This window comes from Maylandia zebra, linkage group LG18 (genome assembly GCF_041146795.1).
Source record: "Maylandia zebra isolate NMK-2024a linkage group LG18, Mzebra_GT3a, whole genome shotgun sequence".
NCBI classification, from domain to species: Eukaryota; Metazoa; Chordata; class Actinopteri; order Cichliformes; family Cichlidae; genus Maylandia; species Maylandia zebra.
This window is the reverse complement of record NC_135184.1, coordinates 36,125,175-36,143,021: the sequence shown is the minus strand read 5'-3', so window position 1 is coordinate 36,143,021 and position 17,847 is coordinate 36,125,175. Positions and strand designations below refer to the sequence as shown.

Below are 17,847 nucleotides of genomic sequence, written 5' to 3'. Positions count from 1 at the left end.
TAGCACACTCACAACTGTGGTTCAAGACCTGCGACCGCACTCATGCCTCAACAAGACGCAATAAGAAACGGCCGCAGCGCTTCAGGCACAGAAGCAATCGTGATGACATATTAGATTAGGACTTGCAGCAAAGCTTCAATTTTTCAACATGAAACATAAAATTGTGACGCTGAGCTGCTAACACGTTTTAGAAGCCCCAAAAAACACTAAAAACATGTTTTTTAAAAAAAAAATACATCAGGAGTAAATCTAAAATTGCTCCTAATTCACTAAATGCCAACTCTGGTACAAAAGGCTCAATAAGCGCTCTGCACTGGGAGTAAAAGGACGAGTTATTTCTCTGCAGGAACACGCAAGCCTTCCTTCAGGGTTAATTATGTGCTTATAAATGCATTCCACAATCTTCAAGTCGGCAACAATCGCCATGAGTGTTAGAGACACGCCCACCGCACTCAAAGCTGGAGACAAAACCAAATCCGGCACAGAAACAGAGACCGATCACCTCCCGTGGCCTTACTCATGACTTTATATTCTTCTGTGAAAAGCTGTGAGAATTATTCTTTAATCCTTGAAAGAGTAGTTGTCAAACAGCTAACAGATCATCTGCAGAGGTTTATTTGAAGAGTTTCAGTCAGGTTTCAGAGCTCATCACAGCACAGAAACAGCTTTAGTGAAGGTTACAAATGATCTTCTTCTGGCCTCTGACAGTGGACTCATCTCTGTGCTTGTCCTGCTAGACCTCAGTGCAGCGTTCGATACTGTCGACCATAATATCCTATTAGAGCGATTAGAACATATACAGAACATATACATGTATATATGTATATATATCTGTATATATACCTGGAGTTGCCCACCCCTGCTCTGGACACTTGCAGTCGTCACACATGGAAATTAAATGTGTGATAAGCTGCAGGATTCAAACACAAGTGTAACTTATAAACACATGTTCATACTTTTATTCCACAATCAGAGAGAAAGAAACAGAGAGAGAGTGCAGGACAGACAGACAGGTGACAGTCTCAGGTGTACACACTGCTACACAACAGCACCAGAGAAGCAGGATTTAGTGTTTGTGTTATTACGAGTGTAAACAAGAAGAGTCCCAGATGGTGCAGTGGACACATGTGTGACTGCTGTGATTAAAGCATCTTTCTTTCAGCTTAACGAGTGAACCGTCAGCTCGTTCAAACACACGTTAAAGTCCGTTTGGCTCGACACCACCGAACAGAGGCAGCAATATAACATAGCTAACGTTAACAGTGCAGTGAATCCTGCTTGTGCCGCGATGTTCAGGACTGCAAACCGAGCAGCGTCACTGACTTTCAGCTTGTTGTGTTTGTGGATATATGACTGACTTTAATTATCCATAAAATGATCACATTTTCTAAGGTCAACTATTGAACGGCCTTTCAATTGGGACAGCCTTCGTCGCGTCACTGTGACGTAATCGGCCTTAAAATGCAGCCTTTAAGGCGGCAGACCCTGAATTGGGATACAGCCTAAGACTCAGAGATAATCAAAGGAAAGATGTTTCTGAATGTGTGTTGCTAGCATCAAAATATGTTTCAGTAAATACAATGTCTTAGTTTTATGTGCCAGGATTGCTTCATACTGTCAGGTTCTGTATTTCAGGTCACGGTGTTCGCCCTCCATTCTAATGTAACTCAAGTCAATCATTTTTCTGAGCACTGCTGCACTCTAGTGGTCACAGCATGTAAATAAACTCTAAGTTCACATATTATGCTTTGAATTATTTTTTCGTTCTATACACAAATAAGAACTCAAATAACTGATCCCTTCAGTCTTTTCTGTTTTGGTATTTGCTTTAATGTCGTTGTTACCATGGTGATCACAGTGATGAAAGCCCATCATCACTGCAACACTAGCAATCTCTAAAACTGAAAACTGGAAACTCTAGAATCCAGTGAAACCAGTCTGTGAAACTGAGCCATTAGTTCACGTGAACAGATCCAGACAGTCTTCTAGCCCTGGCACACTACAGTCCCCATCACCATGGCAACCGTCTGTCTCATGCTGCTCCCTCTTTCGCCTCCGTTTATATACACTAGTTTTTTTCCTCTCCTCCTTTTCCTCCTCTTCGTCTGTCCCCTTTTCTGTCTCCGGAGCATCATGAGGATCTTGGATCTGGACTCTTTGGAGTTTCTCTGTTAGCAGGGCTGAGTGGAGGTTCTGGTAGAACCTGCTGGCAGCAGAGAGAGAGAGAGAAAAATCACATGTTTGACAGGAAATCCAGTGAGACTCCAGTATGCCTCTGACTTTACAGCCAACCAACACACTGACCTGGATATCCTTCTATGGTTCTCCTCCATCTTCTGATTGGCTACCTGTGTTAGATAGGTGATGTATTCCTGTGGAAGTAGGAGCGTTCCATCATGGCTCAGAGGAACCTCCAGGCCATGGGTGCTACGGACTGCCTACAGGGACAAATGCAGTAAAGACATTTTTATTACTATGCTACAGTTTATGGAAGAAATGCCGACAACGAAGGTCTAATTTTACTGAATCATTGTAACTGTATTATACAAAGAGGGCATATACATGTGGGCAGCTGTGGATGCAGAGTGTCGACTACCAGAGGTTCAATCGTTAGCTACTCCAGCCTTCATGTATTCAAGTATCCTAGGCCACAGATACTGAACCCTGTGTGTGTGTGTGTGTGTGTGTGTGTGTGTGTGCGCGCCAGACAAGGTACTTCAGCAAAGAGCAGCTGGGGATGGAAAATGCGTTCAGCTGAATGCTGCTGTGAGTTGGCCTTATATAGAAGAAACTGAATTGAACTAAAATGAAACCTGAACAAAGCAACTGCATGAACATGTGTGGGACTGAGTGAAAATTTGTGGTAACCTCTGAGTGTCAGTTAGTGTAGAAAAGCCCCCCAAAAGAACCGTCAGTTCTCCGTCACTTATCCAACGGAGCGTTGCAGCGGCTGGAGCCCTGCTGTCATCACAGCATTGTTCTAATGAGACAACATGTCCTGGGAACCTCTCACGGAGATGTAGCCTGGTGGCATCAATCATAACGTCTCAGTACTGCTCTTATACATGATTTCATCCAACACCTAATGGCAGTGGGGCTGCTGCTCTATAGACCACGCCGTGTTAGCAGCGAGCACAGGGCAGGCTGCCACTTGCATGAAGTCTACTTCTGATCCATTCGGCTCAACAGCTGCATCACGACGGCGTGTCATCGTGCAGGAGTCAGCTGACTTTAATGTTCACTGTTTCTGTGCTTTCATCACTACTGTCAAACTCTTATAGTTACATTTCTACTTGTTACTCAGCATCTAGCTTTGATCAATAAGAACACTGTCTGTAAACTGTTAGTCCGATAATCACTGACACTGGAATTCACTTTGATGGCCTTCAACCTCCCCCAAACATCACAGCGACCTCACTCCCACTCATCCTCCTGTGCAAGCCCTCTTACAACAGACATGCACAGCAGGTTACATACATCAGGGCTGCTCAATTAATCGAACTTTAATCACGATTACGATCTGGGCTTTCAACGATCATTAAAAATGACTGAGCCGATTATTAGCCCCTCCCTCATGCTTTACTCTCGCGCTGCTCCGTGTGGAAAATCGAGCGCACCTCTATGCATTTCGAACACGCGTCACAGCAATTAAGAGGACCCGAGGGAAGCTCGGAAAGCTAAGCAGAAGTTATTTGGAGAGTGACTGCTGTTGGTTGAAAAGAGGTAAAAAACAAATAATCGAGATCTCAATTTCAGTGAAAATAATCGTGATTATCATTTTTGCCATAATCGAGCAGCCCTAACATACATACAAATATAAACATGGCAATCGTTGAAAATACGACCCCCCCACACACACACACACACTGATAAATGCATCAGTGTAACGAGCCCGGCCAAAAGGATTCAGATTCATTTTTAAGCATACCGTGATGATTTTTCCCTTCTTGCCGACAGTGAGGCCTGAGTTCCTGAAGCCGGAGTCGATGGCCACTGAATGCTGCAGGTGAGACGACATATTAGACACACACACAGTTTACCTGGATAAATTATTGAGACTCGATCCTAAACAATCCTCTCTTTGGTGTTAGAGGTGATCCTAATACTTTGTAGTGTGTTGACAATGTTAGAGAATAGTGACACTAAGGCACAGGTGTCGGACTCCAGGCCTGGAGGGCCGGTGTCCTGCAGGTTTTAGATGTGTCCTTGATCCAACACAGCAGATTTAAATGGATAAATTAGCTCCTCAACATGTCTTGAAGTTCTCCAGAAGCCTGTTAATGAACCAATCATGTGATTCAGGTGTGTTGACCCAGGGTGGGATCTAAACCTGCAGGACACCGAAGCCTGGAGTTCGACACCCCTGCACTAAGGCATGAGCTAGCTGCTTTACATAACAGCTGACAGAGGATTTGTCAGCAGCATGTGCCACGTTCAGCAGTGACAGCAGCACTGCATAAAAGCTTTAAGCATTCAAATTAAAGTGTGTCAAAAAGGGTCTTTCTTTGTAAAGGTGTAAAAAGGAAAAACAAAGCAGAATTTATAGGAGTCACAGTTTTCCCTGCAAAGCTAACTGAACACAGTGTGAGAGCATCTCTGTGAGCAGGGCCTCTACAGTGGGCAGTGATCTGCGCTACATGTGTGTCGAATGGCCATAAGTGGGAACAATCGTCACGTCGTAGCCAAAGAAAGAAAACTATAAAACATTACAAATGTCTGAGGTCATCTCAGTAAGGTTTCATCTTAATCAGCTCATCACCACATAAATTGGTTTCACTGAGCGAAATGTATTTTAGCTCCTTTGAAGCGAGGCTGAGTGAGTTTCTGACCCACAGTTAGTGTTTCTCCTTCAGTAGGAGCTATGGCCATAGCAGCACTGACCTGCTCACGAACTACAGAGATGTACTGCAGCATCGTGGGTTTAAAAAACCTTCACTTGTGTGCTAGCATGTTAGGCTTCACCCTGTACCTTTCACAGCTCCTCACGTAAACAGAGCAGTGCGAGAGCACCTGAAGCTGGATGTTGTCAACTACATGACCAAAGGCAACTGGATGGTTCATATAATATATGAACCATACACTGTGACTCAAGTTTCATATTATGAAACTTGAGTCACAGTGTTACCCACACACAGTTTGGTCTTATTGTTTCACTCTCCTGTATTCTCATATTTCTTACTATGAACAACTAAAACGTCCTTGGTCTCACCATGTCCAACAACCTGAGATGGACCTTCAGCACCTGAAGCCTGGTCAAAGCCCAAAGCCCCACCGCTGCAGAGCTGAAGGAGCTACAGCATGTGGTCCAAGACTGCACAGCGTGTAGTTACGCTGGCAAAAGCCCCATTTACACACGTGCAGGCATCAGCATATACACAGAAACACTGGAGGACTCACCACAGTGAGGAAAGATTTAGGGGATGAAACGTGTGTTCTTCATGTCAGTAAAGATCTTGACTCCTGTCGGTGTTGTGCTTCTTAAATGTTTGCAGAGTCACTGACATATATGAACGGCAGAAACAAGTCACTAAGCATAAGCAAGGGTCACGTTCAAGCCTAAAAGATTAGTAGAGCTGCCTTTGAGAGATAACTAACCAGAAAATGTGACAAATTATTTGTTTCTCCTAAGAAAGACTCACCATCAGCTGTGCGTCTTCCAGCCGTCGGCACTGAACATGGAGTACAAAGGGCTCAAACTTCAACACAGCATCACCGGAGCACCCGGCCAGAGCAGACAGCTAGAAAACACACACACAGGCATGTGATAAAACAGCACATTCAGCCACGACGGGTATTAATCATCAGGACACCACGAGTCTCACCAGGTCCTCTGAGGTACACTTGTGATGTGAGACAAACAGCCAGGCACAGTTCTGTTTCTGGACAGCACTGCTCTCTGGAGCCTAGAGAGGGGGGACAACTGTCATGTTTCAGTACAGATTTCCATGGTTTTTGTTTGTTTGCTCCGACAGCAGTCAGGATGTGGTTTGCTGTCAAACAAACTGCAACTTAAGAAAACACCAGAGAACATGAAACCAAGACAGCAAAACAAAAGGGATGTTGAATACGTCCAACAACGATAATGACGAACGCCTCCCAGAGTGTTGCATCTTGAACCAGTCTGCAGCACTGCAACAGCGATCAGGTCAGACACTTTCACCTCTACAGCTGACGATGTGCTGACAATCAGTCTCAAGTCACACAGTCTGCAAACTACGGCAACCAGGTCAGATCAACCGGAGCCTTCAAATGATTCCAAGAACTGCTCCTCTTCTCCGATCGCTGACAGCACAATGCTCTCCTCTGCAGCTTCATGTTTCAGCTGATTTCAGTTCAGAGGTATTACAGAAATAAAATGTGAAGGCAATCGTTTTCTCCCAGCTATTTGTCATAAACATCCCTCTATAATAAAAGTGTGTGAGACTCACCCCGTCGATGAGGATGACTCTCCCAGAGCAGGAGCTGGTGGTGAAGTACTCCTCCCGGCTGTTGAGCAGAGACACGACGTGCTCGATGGCCTCGTCCACGGCGCCCTTCTTACTCAGGTCCGCTTTGTTCAGGCACTGCTTTTTCCACTGAGCGAAGCTTTTCTCCATAGCTCCGCACGCCGAGCCGCTACTTTAACCTGGTTTGCCTGTCGCATGAGCCGGCCTTCATAAGCTTTCATCCCTTTTTACTTCACGGATGTTAGCTGTTAGCTTCACGGAGGGCTGGTTCTTCTTCTTCAGTGGGACTGGAACCGATGAAGGGCAGTCAGCAGCGACACTGCCATCTGCTGTAGTTAAGTGGAAGTGTAGCTGGGAAGACCGTTTTTTGGGTGATGGCCCTTCTAGAAGCAAGTCTCTCGTCTCGGTAGCCAAAAAGGCCTCCATGCAACAATATGAAGTTCTTTGTGTGTCTCTTTTATAATAACAGTGTCCTTGGGGTCATTAGTGTTACTGCTGAAGTTGAAGCATACGCTACTAAGGTATGGTTCTTGGTGACCAACGGGCTGGTTTGAGTATGTCAGAAACTGCTGATTTACTGGGATTTTCACAGTCATTTCTACAGTTTACAGAGAATAGGATGAAAAAGAGGAAATATCCATCGAGCTGCAGTTCTCTGGGTGAAAATGCCAAAGGGCAGAGGAGAAAGGCTAGACTGCCCCAAGCCTGTAGGAGGGCAATAGTAACTTAAAAAGGGCACTTGTTAAAACCAAGGTATGCAGAAAAGCATCTCTCAGTGCAGCAGGTTCAACGCTGAAATGAAACAGATGGACTAAAGTTGCCACAGAAATTGCCACTCCTGTCAACTAAGACCAGTATACTGAGGCTACAGGTCACAAAGACTCACTGAAACTGGACAATAGAGGACTGGAAAAAACATTGCCAGCAATGTTCCCTCTAAGCTGCGCGCGTGCGCAATTGCGCACTGCTGGCACGGTCTCTGCACAGAAAATCTGCGTTGCGCACAAGAAAAAATCTAACCTGAATTGAAATTAAAATTAAAACTTTAACAATTCTGTTCTGCAGTGTCAGTCAGTGACTGGCTGCTCCCGTATGGGATTAGAACGATGCCACCTTATCCCATAGTCCAGCCAATAATGCGATTTACATTCGTATATACGCAGCTATGACAGCGTCCTTATGTGCCGGTGTTTTAGCTGGCAAAGCGGCTGATGTGGAGTGAAGCCACTGTTATGTTGTGGCAAGGATTTGTCCACCAGGGGGCAACAGTGGTTGGGGAGCTTTCAGTCTGTGGGGGCGCATGCCCCGGTTCTCTTAATAAAGAAGCAACTGTGAGCTAAACATGGTCTCCGTGGTTCCTTGGTCTTAGGATATCACATATGGCGACGAGGGTAAAAGCCAGGTTTTGCTGTGAAGTTACACCGTGCTAAGTGACTTATGAACTGAGGTTGGCAAGTGGTACAGCGCTAGCATCTGTGGGAAGTGGAGCGTAACCCTCAGTGTGGAATAATGGCTACCACTTTGGGCTCGGTGGCACCGTTCGACAGCGAGCTGCAATCCTGGGAGGAATATTGTGAGATTTTGGATTACTTCTTTGTGGCGAATGATATTAAGGAGGAGGAGAAGAAGCGAGCGGTACTGTTGAGTTGCGTGGGCGCACAGACCTATGCCCTGATTAGGAACCTACTCAGTCCGGTCAAGCCAGGGGATCGTTCTTATGCTGAGTTGGTGGGATTGTTGAACAATCATTTTCACCCTAAGCCGAGTGAAATTGTGCAGCGGTGGAAGTTTAACACACGGAATAGAAGGCCGGAGGAAAGTGTGGGCGATTATGTAGCGGAGCTGAGGAAGCTCGCACAGGACTGTAACTTTGGTGACTCCCTGACGGTGATGCTGCGGGATCGTTTAGTATGTGGAATAAGCGACGACAGAATACAGCGCAGATTGTTAGCAGAGGATTCGCTAACATTTGAAAAGGCGCTGAAGTTTGCTCAAGCAATGGAGGCTGCTAACAGAGACATTGTGGATTTGAAGAGCATGACAGAACAGTCGCGATTCACTAAAGGATTAGGAGCCGTGAACAAGATGGAGGACGGCGGCTCGACGTCACAACAGGTTGTCAGGAAGTGCTACAGATGTGGAGGACTAAATCATGTGGCCAAGGACTGCAGGTTTGTTTCAGAAAAATGCCACAACTGTGGAAAGGTGGGACACATAAAAAGGGTTTGCCGAATGAAAATGGAACAAAAAGGAGGGCGTGGCAGACAAGGTAAACAAGCCCATTTCTTGGAAGAGGAGAATGTGGAGAGTGAGGAAGAAGGAGCTGAAATGCACCACATAAAGGCAAGTGTGACTATGTATAATGTGCATGAGGAGATTAGCATCCCAAGGGAAGAACCCATCAGACAGAAGCTAAAAGTAAATGGACAGAATGTGACATTTGAAGTAGACACAGGCTGTGGTTACACTATCATGTCGAAGGAGTCATTTAAAAAACTTTTTGAAGGCAGTAAGGCGCCCAAAGTAAGCAAGTGTGGAATCAAACTGAGAACGTATGGAGGCCACAAGGTACCCGTGTGGGGAGCAGCCCAAGTGCAGGTGGAATTCAGAGACAGTAAGAAAACACTGGATGTGGTGGTGGTTGAAGGGGCTGGAACTAGTTTGATGGGTCGGGGATGGATTAAGGCCCTCCAATTAGACTGGCAACCTGTACATAAGATCGAAGGCGGAGAGGATGCCTTACAGCGGATACTGGCCAGACATGAAACAGTGTTTAAGGATGAGTTGGGAACGCTGAAGGGGTTTGCAGCAAAGATACATGTAGCCAGTGATGCCAAACCGTGCTTCTATAAGCCCCGATCAGTTCCGTTTGCTATGAAAAAGAAAGTGGAGCAGGAACTGGAGAGACTGTTGGAGGAGAAAATCATCCAACCAGTGAAATTCTCAGAGTGGGCCGCACCCATTGTACCCATACTAAAGCCAGACTCCAGCGCCAGAATTTGTGGTGACTACAAACTGACTGTTAACAAGGTGTCGCCTGTAGAACAATACCCCATTCCACGAATGGAGGACATGATAGCGGGGCTGGCGGGAGGAGAAAAATACACCAAGTTAGATATGAGTCACGCATATCAACAGGTTGTACTTGATGAGGAATCTAGAAAGTATGTCACAGTGAACACACACAAGGGTTTGTTTACATACACCAGGTTGCCATTTGGTGTGAGTTCAAGTCCTGCCATTTTTCAGCGCACCATGGAGAGTGTGTTGCAAGGTCTGACCAATGTCGCAGTGTATCTGGATGACATCATCCTGACGGGAAAGAATGACAAAGAACATCTTCAAACACTGGAGGGAGTGCTGCAGCGCTTGGAGGAGGCGGGCCTGCGCTTAAAAAGGAGCAAATGTCAATTCATGGAGAAGGAAGTGACATTTTTAGGACATCGGGTGGATAAGACCGGTTTACATCCAGTGCCGGCAAAAGTGAAAGCAGTGCAGGAGGCGCCACCCCCAAAATCAGTGACAGAGCTCAAAGCTTATTTGGGGTTGTTGAACTTCTATAATAAGTTCTTGCCAAACTTGTCCACACTGTTGGCCCCACTGCACAAGCTTCTGAGAAAGGGGGAACCATGGTGTTGGGGACCAGCACAGGAGAAGGTTTTCGGCAAATCAAAGGAACTGTTGCAGTCAAGCAGTGTATTGGTACACTATGATGAGCAAAAGGATTTAATTCTTTCTTGCGATGCGTCCCCCTATGGAGTGGGAGCAGTACTAGCTCACCGCATGCCAGATGGTCAGGAAAAACCCATTGGGTTTGCATCGCGTACCCTGAATGCAGCAGAAAAGAACTACTCACAGCTGGATAAAGAAGGATTGGCTGTGATATTTGGTGTACAGTATTTTCATAAGTACCTGTACGGCAGGAAGTTCATGATTATCACGGATCATAAGCCATTGATAAGTTTGTTCCATGAGTTGAAGGCCGTCCCTCAGATGGCGTCACAGAGGATCATGCGATGGGCAGTGTTATTAAGAGCCTATGAGTATGTCATTAAATACAGAGAAGGCAAAAATAACAGTAATGCTGATGGTCTGAGTCGTCTCCCTCTTCCAGAGAACCTCCCTAAAGAGGTGGCAGCTGAGGACCAAGTGTTGATGGTAGATCAGGACCAGGAGGGCGTGATGACATCTGAGCAGCTGCAAAGATGGACAACCAAAGATCCCATACTCTCCAGAGTGCGTGAGTATGCTATGAGAGGATGGCCCACTACGCAGCATCCTAATTTTCAGCCCTACAGACAGAGACAACAGGAGCTGAGTGTGCAGGATGGGTGTGTGCTGTGGGGGGCGAGGGTGGTGATACCAGAACAAGGTCGACGCCCCCTTTTGGAACAGCTACATCAGTCACACCCAGGAATGAGCCGCATGAAGGGCCTGGCCAGAAGCTACATGTGGTGGCCGCATATGGAGAATGACATTGAAGACAAGGTGAGGTCCTGCAGTACATGTCAAGAACATAGACACAGGCCACAAGAGGCACCGCTACACCCCTGGGAGTGGCCAGAAAAGCCCTGGAGAAGGATACATATCGATTATGCGGGCCCGTTTTTGGGTAAAATGTTCTTAGTAATAGTGGACGCCCACTCCAAATGGTTAGATGTGTATACAGTTCCATCCGCTACAGCAGCTGCAACCATAGACTGCCTGAGAAATTGTTTCAGCACGCACGGCCTTCCTGAGATGGTGGTCTCAGATAATGCCCAGTGTTTTGTAAGTGCACAAACTAAAGAGTTCATGGCAAAGAACGGAATCACTCACGTCACCTCCGCTCCATATCACCCCGCCTCCAATGGGTTAGCAGAAAGAGCAGTGCAAACGTTCAAAGAACTCATGAAAAAGAGTACTGGAGACACTCTGGCAACCAAGTTAAACAGGGCTCTGTTTAGTTACAGAATCACACCACAGTCCACAACAGGGAAGTCTCCCGCTGAGTTGATGATGGGCCGGAAGTTGAGGTGTACTCTTGATCTCATACACCCTGACTTGAAACAAAAAGTGACAGCAAAACAAGATAGCCAAAGACGGTATCATGATAGACATGCCAAGGAACGCATGTTTGTTATTGGAGACACAGTATATACCAGAAACTATGGCAGAGGACCCAAATGGATACCAGGACTTATACAGGAGATGACGGGGCCTGTTTCCTACTTGGTGATGCTGGGCAATGGGACAGTGGTGAGGCGTCACGTCGATCAGCTGTTTGCCCGCCTGGAGCCGTACCTGGCAGCAGGAATGCCTGAAGGCCACCCAGGCGAGCCCCCAAAGGCAGCCCCAAACATCAGCGCTGAGACAGGAGACGAGGATGAGAGACACATAGAGGTGCAAGTTACACCAGTGGTGAAGCCACATATGGAGAGTAGTGATTCGCTGGAATCACCTGCCACTGGGTTACGGCGATCGCAAAGGACCAAGAGAAAGCCGGAGCACCTGAGAGACTTTGTGCCGTGATTACGGTGAACTGTTATAGGTTAACCTAAGACTGTTGGACTAAAGGTTCACTATTCCGGAGTGAAATTTCAATAAAGGCTGGGGACGGGGTTGTTGCATTTTTTTTATAAAGGTGAAGTTTTTGGTTATGGGTATTTTCTGTAGTGATTAAAACTACAGAGTAGTTCCAGTTTAAGGGGGGAGGAATGTTATGTTGTGGCAAGGATTTGTCCACCAGGGGGCAACAGTGGTTGGGGAGCTTTCAGTCTGTGGGGGCGCATGCCCCGGTTCTCTTAATAAAGAAGCAACTGTGAGCTAAACATGGTCTCCGTGGTTCCTTGGTCTTAGGATATCACAGCCACGTTAATGACTAGGGATGGGTACTGATAAGATTTCCACGATTCCGATTCCATTTTTGATTCTGTTTAACGATTTGATTCTTTATCGATTCTTTTAAAAAAGGAGAACACTAAGGTCGATTAGCTTAGAACTTTGTTTTATATCTTCTCTTTGAACAAGATAGAAATTTAGGAGTAACATGGCCTTACAAACCCAACAGTGACATCTTAAGAGATCCAGCCTGTGGCTGTTCAATGGGGTGTCACAGGGTCCCCAGGAAAAAACTGTAAATGTAAAATAATAAAATAAATATTCTTCTGTAGCAACAACAAAGTATAACATAAATTATTCTGTAGCAATTACACAAGAATATCCAGTAATGTCCCTGCCTACAATTAAACACATTCACTTACTGAAAATCATCTGCTGTGGCAAACGGCTGCAAGCCTTTGACCACAAACTGAGTCACTGCTCGGTGACATTCGTCTATCCTGCCTGAAAGGAGACGCTACCGGCAGACTGCAGCGAGAACTGCCAGCATCTGAGCCAGACTCTGTCTGTCTCATCATGGTCACTAAATGCACAGTAATGGCAGGTTTGTAATAAGGCAGATCGCGCTAACATAATATGCACTGTTATTGATTATTTACCTGCCGCATTAACGGGAGAGGACGTGCAAACGTTACCGCTGCTGCTGGGTTGAGATTCACGAGTCCGGAATTAAAAACACGACATTCATTTAAGGTCATCGCGTGTTTTTTGCATATTCGCAGTGTTTCCTCCCTTAAATGAAATATCTACTTTGCAAGTATTGCAAGTTGCCCTGTTGTCATTCGTTCTGTAAAGTATAACCAAACTTTTGAGCGTTTGAGCCGTTTAGGCGCCATGTTTCCTGCCAGGTAAATGACGCACCGCAACGTGGTGACGTCATTCGGGGCGACTGGAATCGATAAGGGAATCGTTTGCAAAAATGGCAAACAATTCCAAGGAATTGAAACAGTGGGAACCGGTTCTCAACAAGAACCGGGTTTCGATACCCATCCCTATTAATGACAACGTGTACAACCATTGGAGACGTGAGCAGGACAGACGGAACAACTGACGGACAAAGTGTGGACTTTATACCAGTTTTTAAATTGTGTTGATCGGCCACGTAAAACCAGAGTTATGATAAAATATCTGCAATGTTTGGTTTTCTTCCTGAATACTGTCGTTGTTTATGTTTACTGCGGGAAGAAACGGTAAAGACGATAGTGATACATCTGCTGCTGTCAGGCCTGCAGGTATCAGGCTGCTGTTCTCCTTCATCTCATAGTGGACAGAAATTATTTTTGGAGCGGCACAAATAATTTGTGTGGCATCAGATTTGATGCAGAACAGCTGATTGTTCTGTAAATAGTTTGAAATGTTTGTTTAAAAACGCCTTGGCTGCATTTTTAGGTAAACAGTTGCAAAAAACTTTGTTGTTTGCATAACTCAGTTACTTTATTGAAGAAGTAACTATATAATTAATTGCCCAACATTGGTCATTATATCCTGTATTTTGCAGACAAAGAGTTACAGACTCTCTCCCAGACCACAGACTCAGAATACAAGTCAGAGCTTTATTTAAAGAAAGTTGTGTTTTCAAAATTGAAGTTCAAATTATTTTTTACTTCTAATAGTGTTAACATGCTGCACAGGTCATGGACAGTTAATTAAAAGTAGTCTAACATAAATGCTGTAATTTGATTACTTTAATAAAACATGTAACTTGGATGGATTCGATGCCAGCGTGACCACAGTGCTCACGTCTGCTGTCGCTCACAGTGGTCCAAGGGACGCTCAGGGAGTTTGTGTGTTCGCTCAGACACGTGAAACATTAGAGGGAACATTGATTGCCAGGTATGATAAGTCTTGTTTCCTGTTGCGACATTAAGATGGTAGGGTCAGAATTTGCCATAAACAACTTGAAAGTATCCATGCAGGATCCATCCAGCCTTGTATCAACAGTTCAGGCTGCCGGGGGTATAATGGCGTGGGGAATATTTTCTTGTTGTTGTTGTTTTTTGTTTTCAAATAAATTAAAACCAACAAAGACAGATGATAATATGACAGTGACTTTATTTGCTTGGCACACTTTGCTCTCCTTGGCCCCCACTGAGGATTGTTTAAATGTTACAGGCGAACTGCTCATTGTTGCTGACCATGTCAATCCCTTTATCGTCACAGTGTACCCAGGAAATGCCTTCTCTCGGTCCACAAAACACATGTAGACTGGTTTGGAAAACTCCCATGGACCCTCAAATATTTTTGAAAGGATAAATAACTGGTCTAGTGTTCCGCGACCAGGTTGAAAATTGCATTGTTCCTCCTCTATCCGAGGTTGAACTGATGGACAGACTCACATTTCCAGTACCCTGGTATAGACCTTTCCAGTGGGGCTGAGTAGTGTCATCCCCCTGAAGTTTGAGAACACCCACCACCTTATCAAAGATGGGATCCACCACCCCAGTCTGTCATTTCAGAGATACCATCCAGATGTCCATGTGATATGGTATAGAGGTGTGTCAACCAAAACAGCCCTACAACATCCAGAGCATTCAAGAACTCTGTGCACCCCAGGGGCCACAAAGAAGTTGTCTAACTACCTCAGTGACCTGGCCTCAGGAGAGGGCTCGTCGTCCCCCTTGTCCCCAAACTCAGCTTCTTCTACAGAATGTGTGTCAGTGGGATTAAGGAGGCCCTCGGAGTATTCCTTCCAACTCCCAACTACCTGAGCACATCAGCACCCCACCCCCACTATACACTGTGTGAGCAGAGCACTGCTTCCCTCCTCAGTTGCATGAAAATTTGCCAGAATTGCTTCAAGGCAGACTGAAAGTCTCGATCCATGGCCTCACCAAACATCTCCCACACCAGCGTTTTTGCTTCAGCTACGATCCGAGCCACAAACCATTTGGACTGCCAGTACCCATCAGCTGTGTCAGAAATCCTACAGGCTAAACAAGCCTGAAAAGCAACACCTTGCAGTTGCAGCTCCTTGCAGGAGCCTCAGCGATGGAGGTGTAGAACGTTCCATTCAGACTCAGTGTCCTCAGCTTCCCATCAAATCTTTTGTAGCTCTGCTGGGGGTGGGAGTTGAAGATCTCTTAGACTGGGGCCTCTGCCAGGCATTCCCAGTGCACCTGGCAAATTTGGGTGTGCCAGGTCTGTCCGACGTCTTTTCCCACCACCTGATCCAACTCGCCACCAGGTGTTGATCAGTTAACAGCTCTGCCCTTCTCTTCACCTGAGTGCTACTTAGGATGTCCTGGTGCGTTGTGCACTTATGAACATCCTTATGTGTGAATACGGTGTCAAACTACCGTGACTCTTGAACCACTGGTGCAATTGCAAAATTCCAGCAGTTCCTGAAAGCAGCAATTCTGTGCTTTTTACTGATATTAGGGTCATTATGGTAATCCTAAGCAAGGCACCACATCCAAGTTTTGGCAAAGAGCACAGAAAACAAGACAGCAAGCAGCAAAAATAAAACAACAAAAAACACGATAAAGAGCTCTTCGTCTGGTCCCCTCACACAGGACCTGTTTGCTTTTGGAGACTACCAGGGGGCAGTAAAAGTCCCTGGACAACATAGTCCCTTGGATCACTGGGACACACAAACCCCTCCACCATGACAAGGTGCTGTAACAGCCACTATGGTGTGGTGTCCCTCTAAGACACCCAAGTCGAGGGTTGATGGTGTCATCAGTTTGTGCCACTGCTCTGCTCTCTCTCTCTGTGATTGTGTGGACATGTGCTTGCACGCTAGTGCATGAGGAGGGACGGATTTTATGTTTTACCTCTCCAGACACCTTTGTTTGCAACGTTATTGGTTGTACGAACACTGTGCGCTATGTTTGTTAAGCTGCAGCCGTTCAACCGGGCTTATATGGTTGATGAAGAGAAGGTATATTAAAGAACACACTGTGGAATTCCCAACACCAGCGTGAGTGTGTATTCTTCCGCCTAGCCTGCTAGGTGTTTTGCCGCCTCTTCTCAACCACACAACACAACCCAACGTTACAAAATGGCGCCCGAACATCTTCTCTTGGACCTCAGTGTGCAGTATCTTCGAGCGGTTGATGATTGGTACATAAAAAGGTACGACGCGGCAAAGTGGATGTCTGCCGTGTTTCGCGGGAACGGACCAGGCTGGCCTGGACGCGGACGTCGGGAGGATCGAAGGGTCGCGGCGGTGCATTTCCGTGGCAACGACTGGAGCCGCTTCAGCGCTGTTTGTGGACTGTGGTGCCGTTCTCTATTTGGCCTCTTCGTCGTGGCTCCATTGGATGTGCGTGGACCTGCGTTTCCTGGGCGTGGGTTCGATGCGGCTTTGCCATAGTTCTTGAATTTGTATTTTTTCTAATGTAGGGGAGACCGGGGATAGTTGTAACATTTTTCACATTTCTGTCTGTAAATTGGAGCTCTTTTAAGGTAGTGGATTCAAAATGTAATGCAAAGTATTTACATGTCTCTGCTATTAAATAGTGCAGCTATTTTCTCTGCAGCACAATTACCCATTGCATGGTATGGCCTCAAACACAAAGAGTGAAATATTACAATTAACCCCATAGTCTGGGTTAGTTGTAACATATCCTGGGGTGAAATGTAACACAATGAAATAAGGGTACTAACAAAATATTAACATGTAATCTTTGTTTATTCAACACATGAATGCACTTACATCCATTTATGTAGCTCTGTGTGTGTGTGACAGAATGCAGAAATCTAGCTTTTGAACATATTCCAACCCCCCAAAAAAGACAAATTATGGAATTTTCTGCAACTGAATATTTCATTAATTTTGGTTGGTCTTCCTTGAGTTTGGCCTCATTGGCTCAGTGGGCATTATAACCTACAACTCTTGCACCAATTTTGAACATAACAATGAAGCTGAAAAAATGTAGTTGTTCACCAGCATCGCAATTCCATTACTTTTTATCATGGCTTACCTTGGTGTGGTTTGCAGAGTGCTTCAGAAAGATGAGGGAATCTGTTTCTTGCACCCATCCTGATTTATTTCCACTACCAGTACTTCCTACTGGTCCATCTCTGACACAGAGGTCTGCATAATGTATGTGTTGGAACACAAACAGTGGAGGAATTGTGTTGCCAATGGCATTAACTGCATATACAAAGGTGACCAGTGAACCTCTCTCTGCTGATGTCGTTCACAAACTTGTTTAATATAAGTTAAAGTAATAGTGTGGTAACATCTGCATTATTGTTACAACTAACCCAGACTGTTGCTGTTACAACTGACTGACTCCTATAGCCATGAACTAGCTAACATTACAGCCAACGGCTAAACATTAGCACTAAAGACCTACACAGAATATATCCCCATAGACATACAAATAACATAATTTAAGTTTGATGAGTTTAACTGCAAAGCAGATAATGCTATTAGAAATTGAAATAAAGTAGAAAAACTTACTTTTGGGCATACAAATTACTTTTTTTCGTGTTAAATTGTCTGTGTTTGACAAAATGTGCTGATTTTTCACGTGATAGCAGAACTGAATTGGGCATGCACAGGATGAGTCAC

The 17,847-nt window shown here is 45.4% G+C and overlaps 1 protein-coding gene across 1 annotated transcript; it reads right to left on the bottom strand.

The window, feature by feature from the left end:
• Positions 1-1,807: 1,807 nt before the first annotated feature.
• On the bottom strand, positions 1,808-6,798 carry tyw3 (tRNA-yW synthesizing protein 3 homolog (S. cerevisiae)). Its single transcript, XM_004575217.6, has 6 exons — positions 6,429-6,798; positions 5,823-5,903; positions 5,640-5,738; positions 3,929-4,000; positions 2,305-2,438; positions 1,808-2,203 (listed from the first exon to the last, which is right to left on the bottom strand). Exons 1-6 carry the CDS (start codon positions 6,594-6,596, stop codon positions 1,960-1,962), a joined length of 798 nt encoding a protein of 265 aa, XP_004575274.1. The 5' UTR covers positions 6,597-6,798; the 3' UTR covers positions 1,808-1,959.
• Between the last annotated feature and the right edge of the window lie 11,049 nt (positions 6,799-17,847).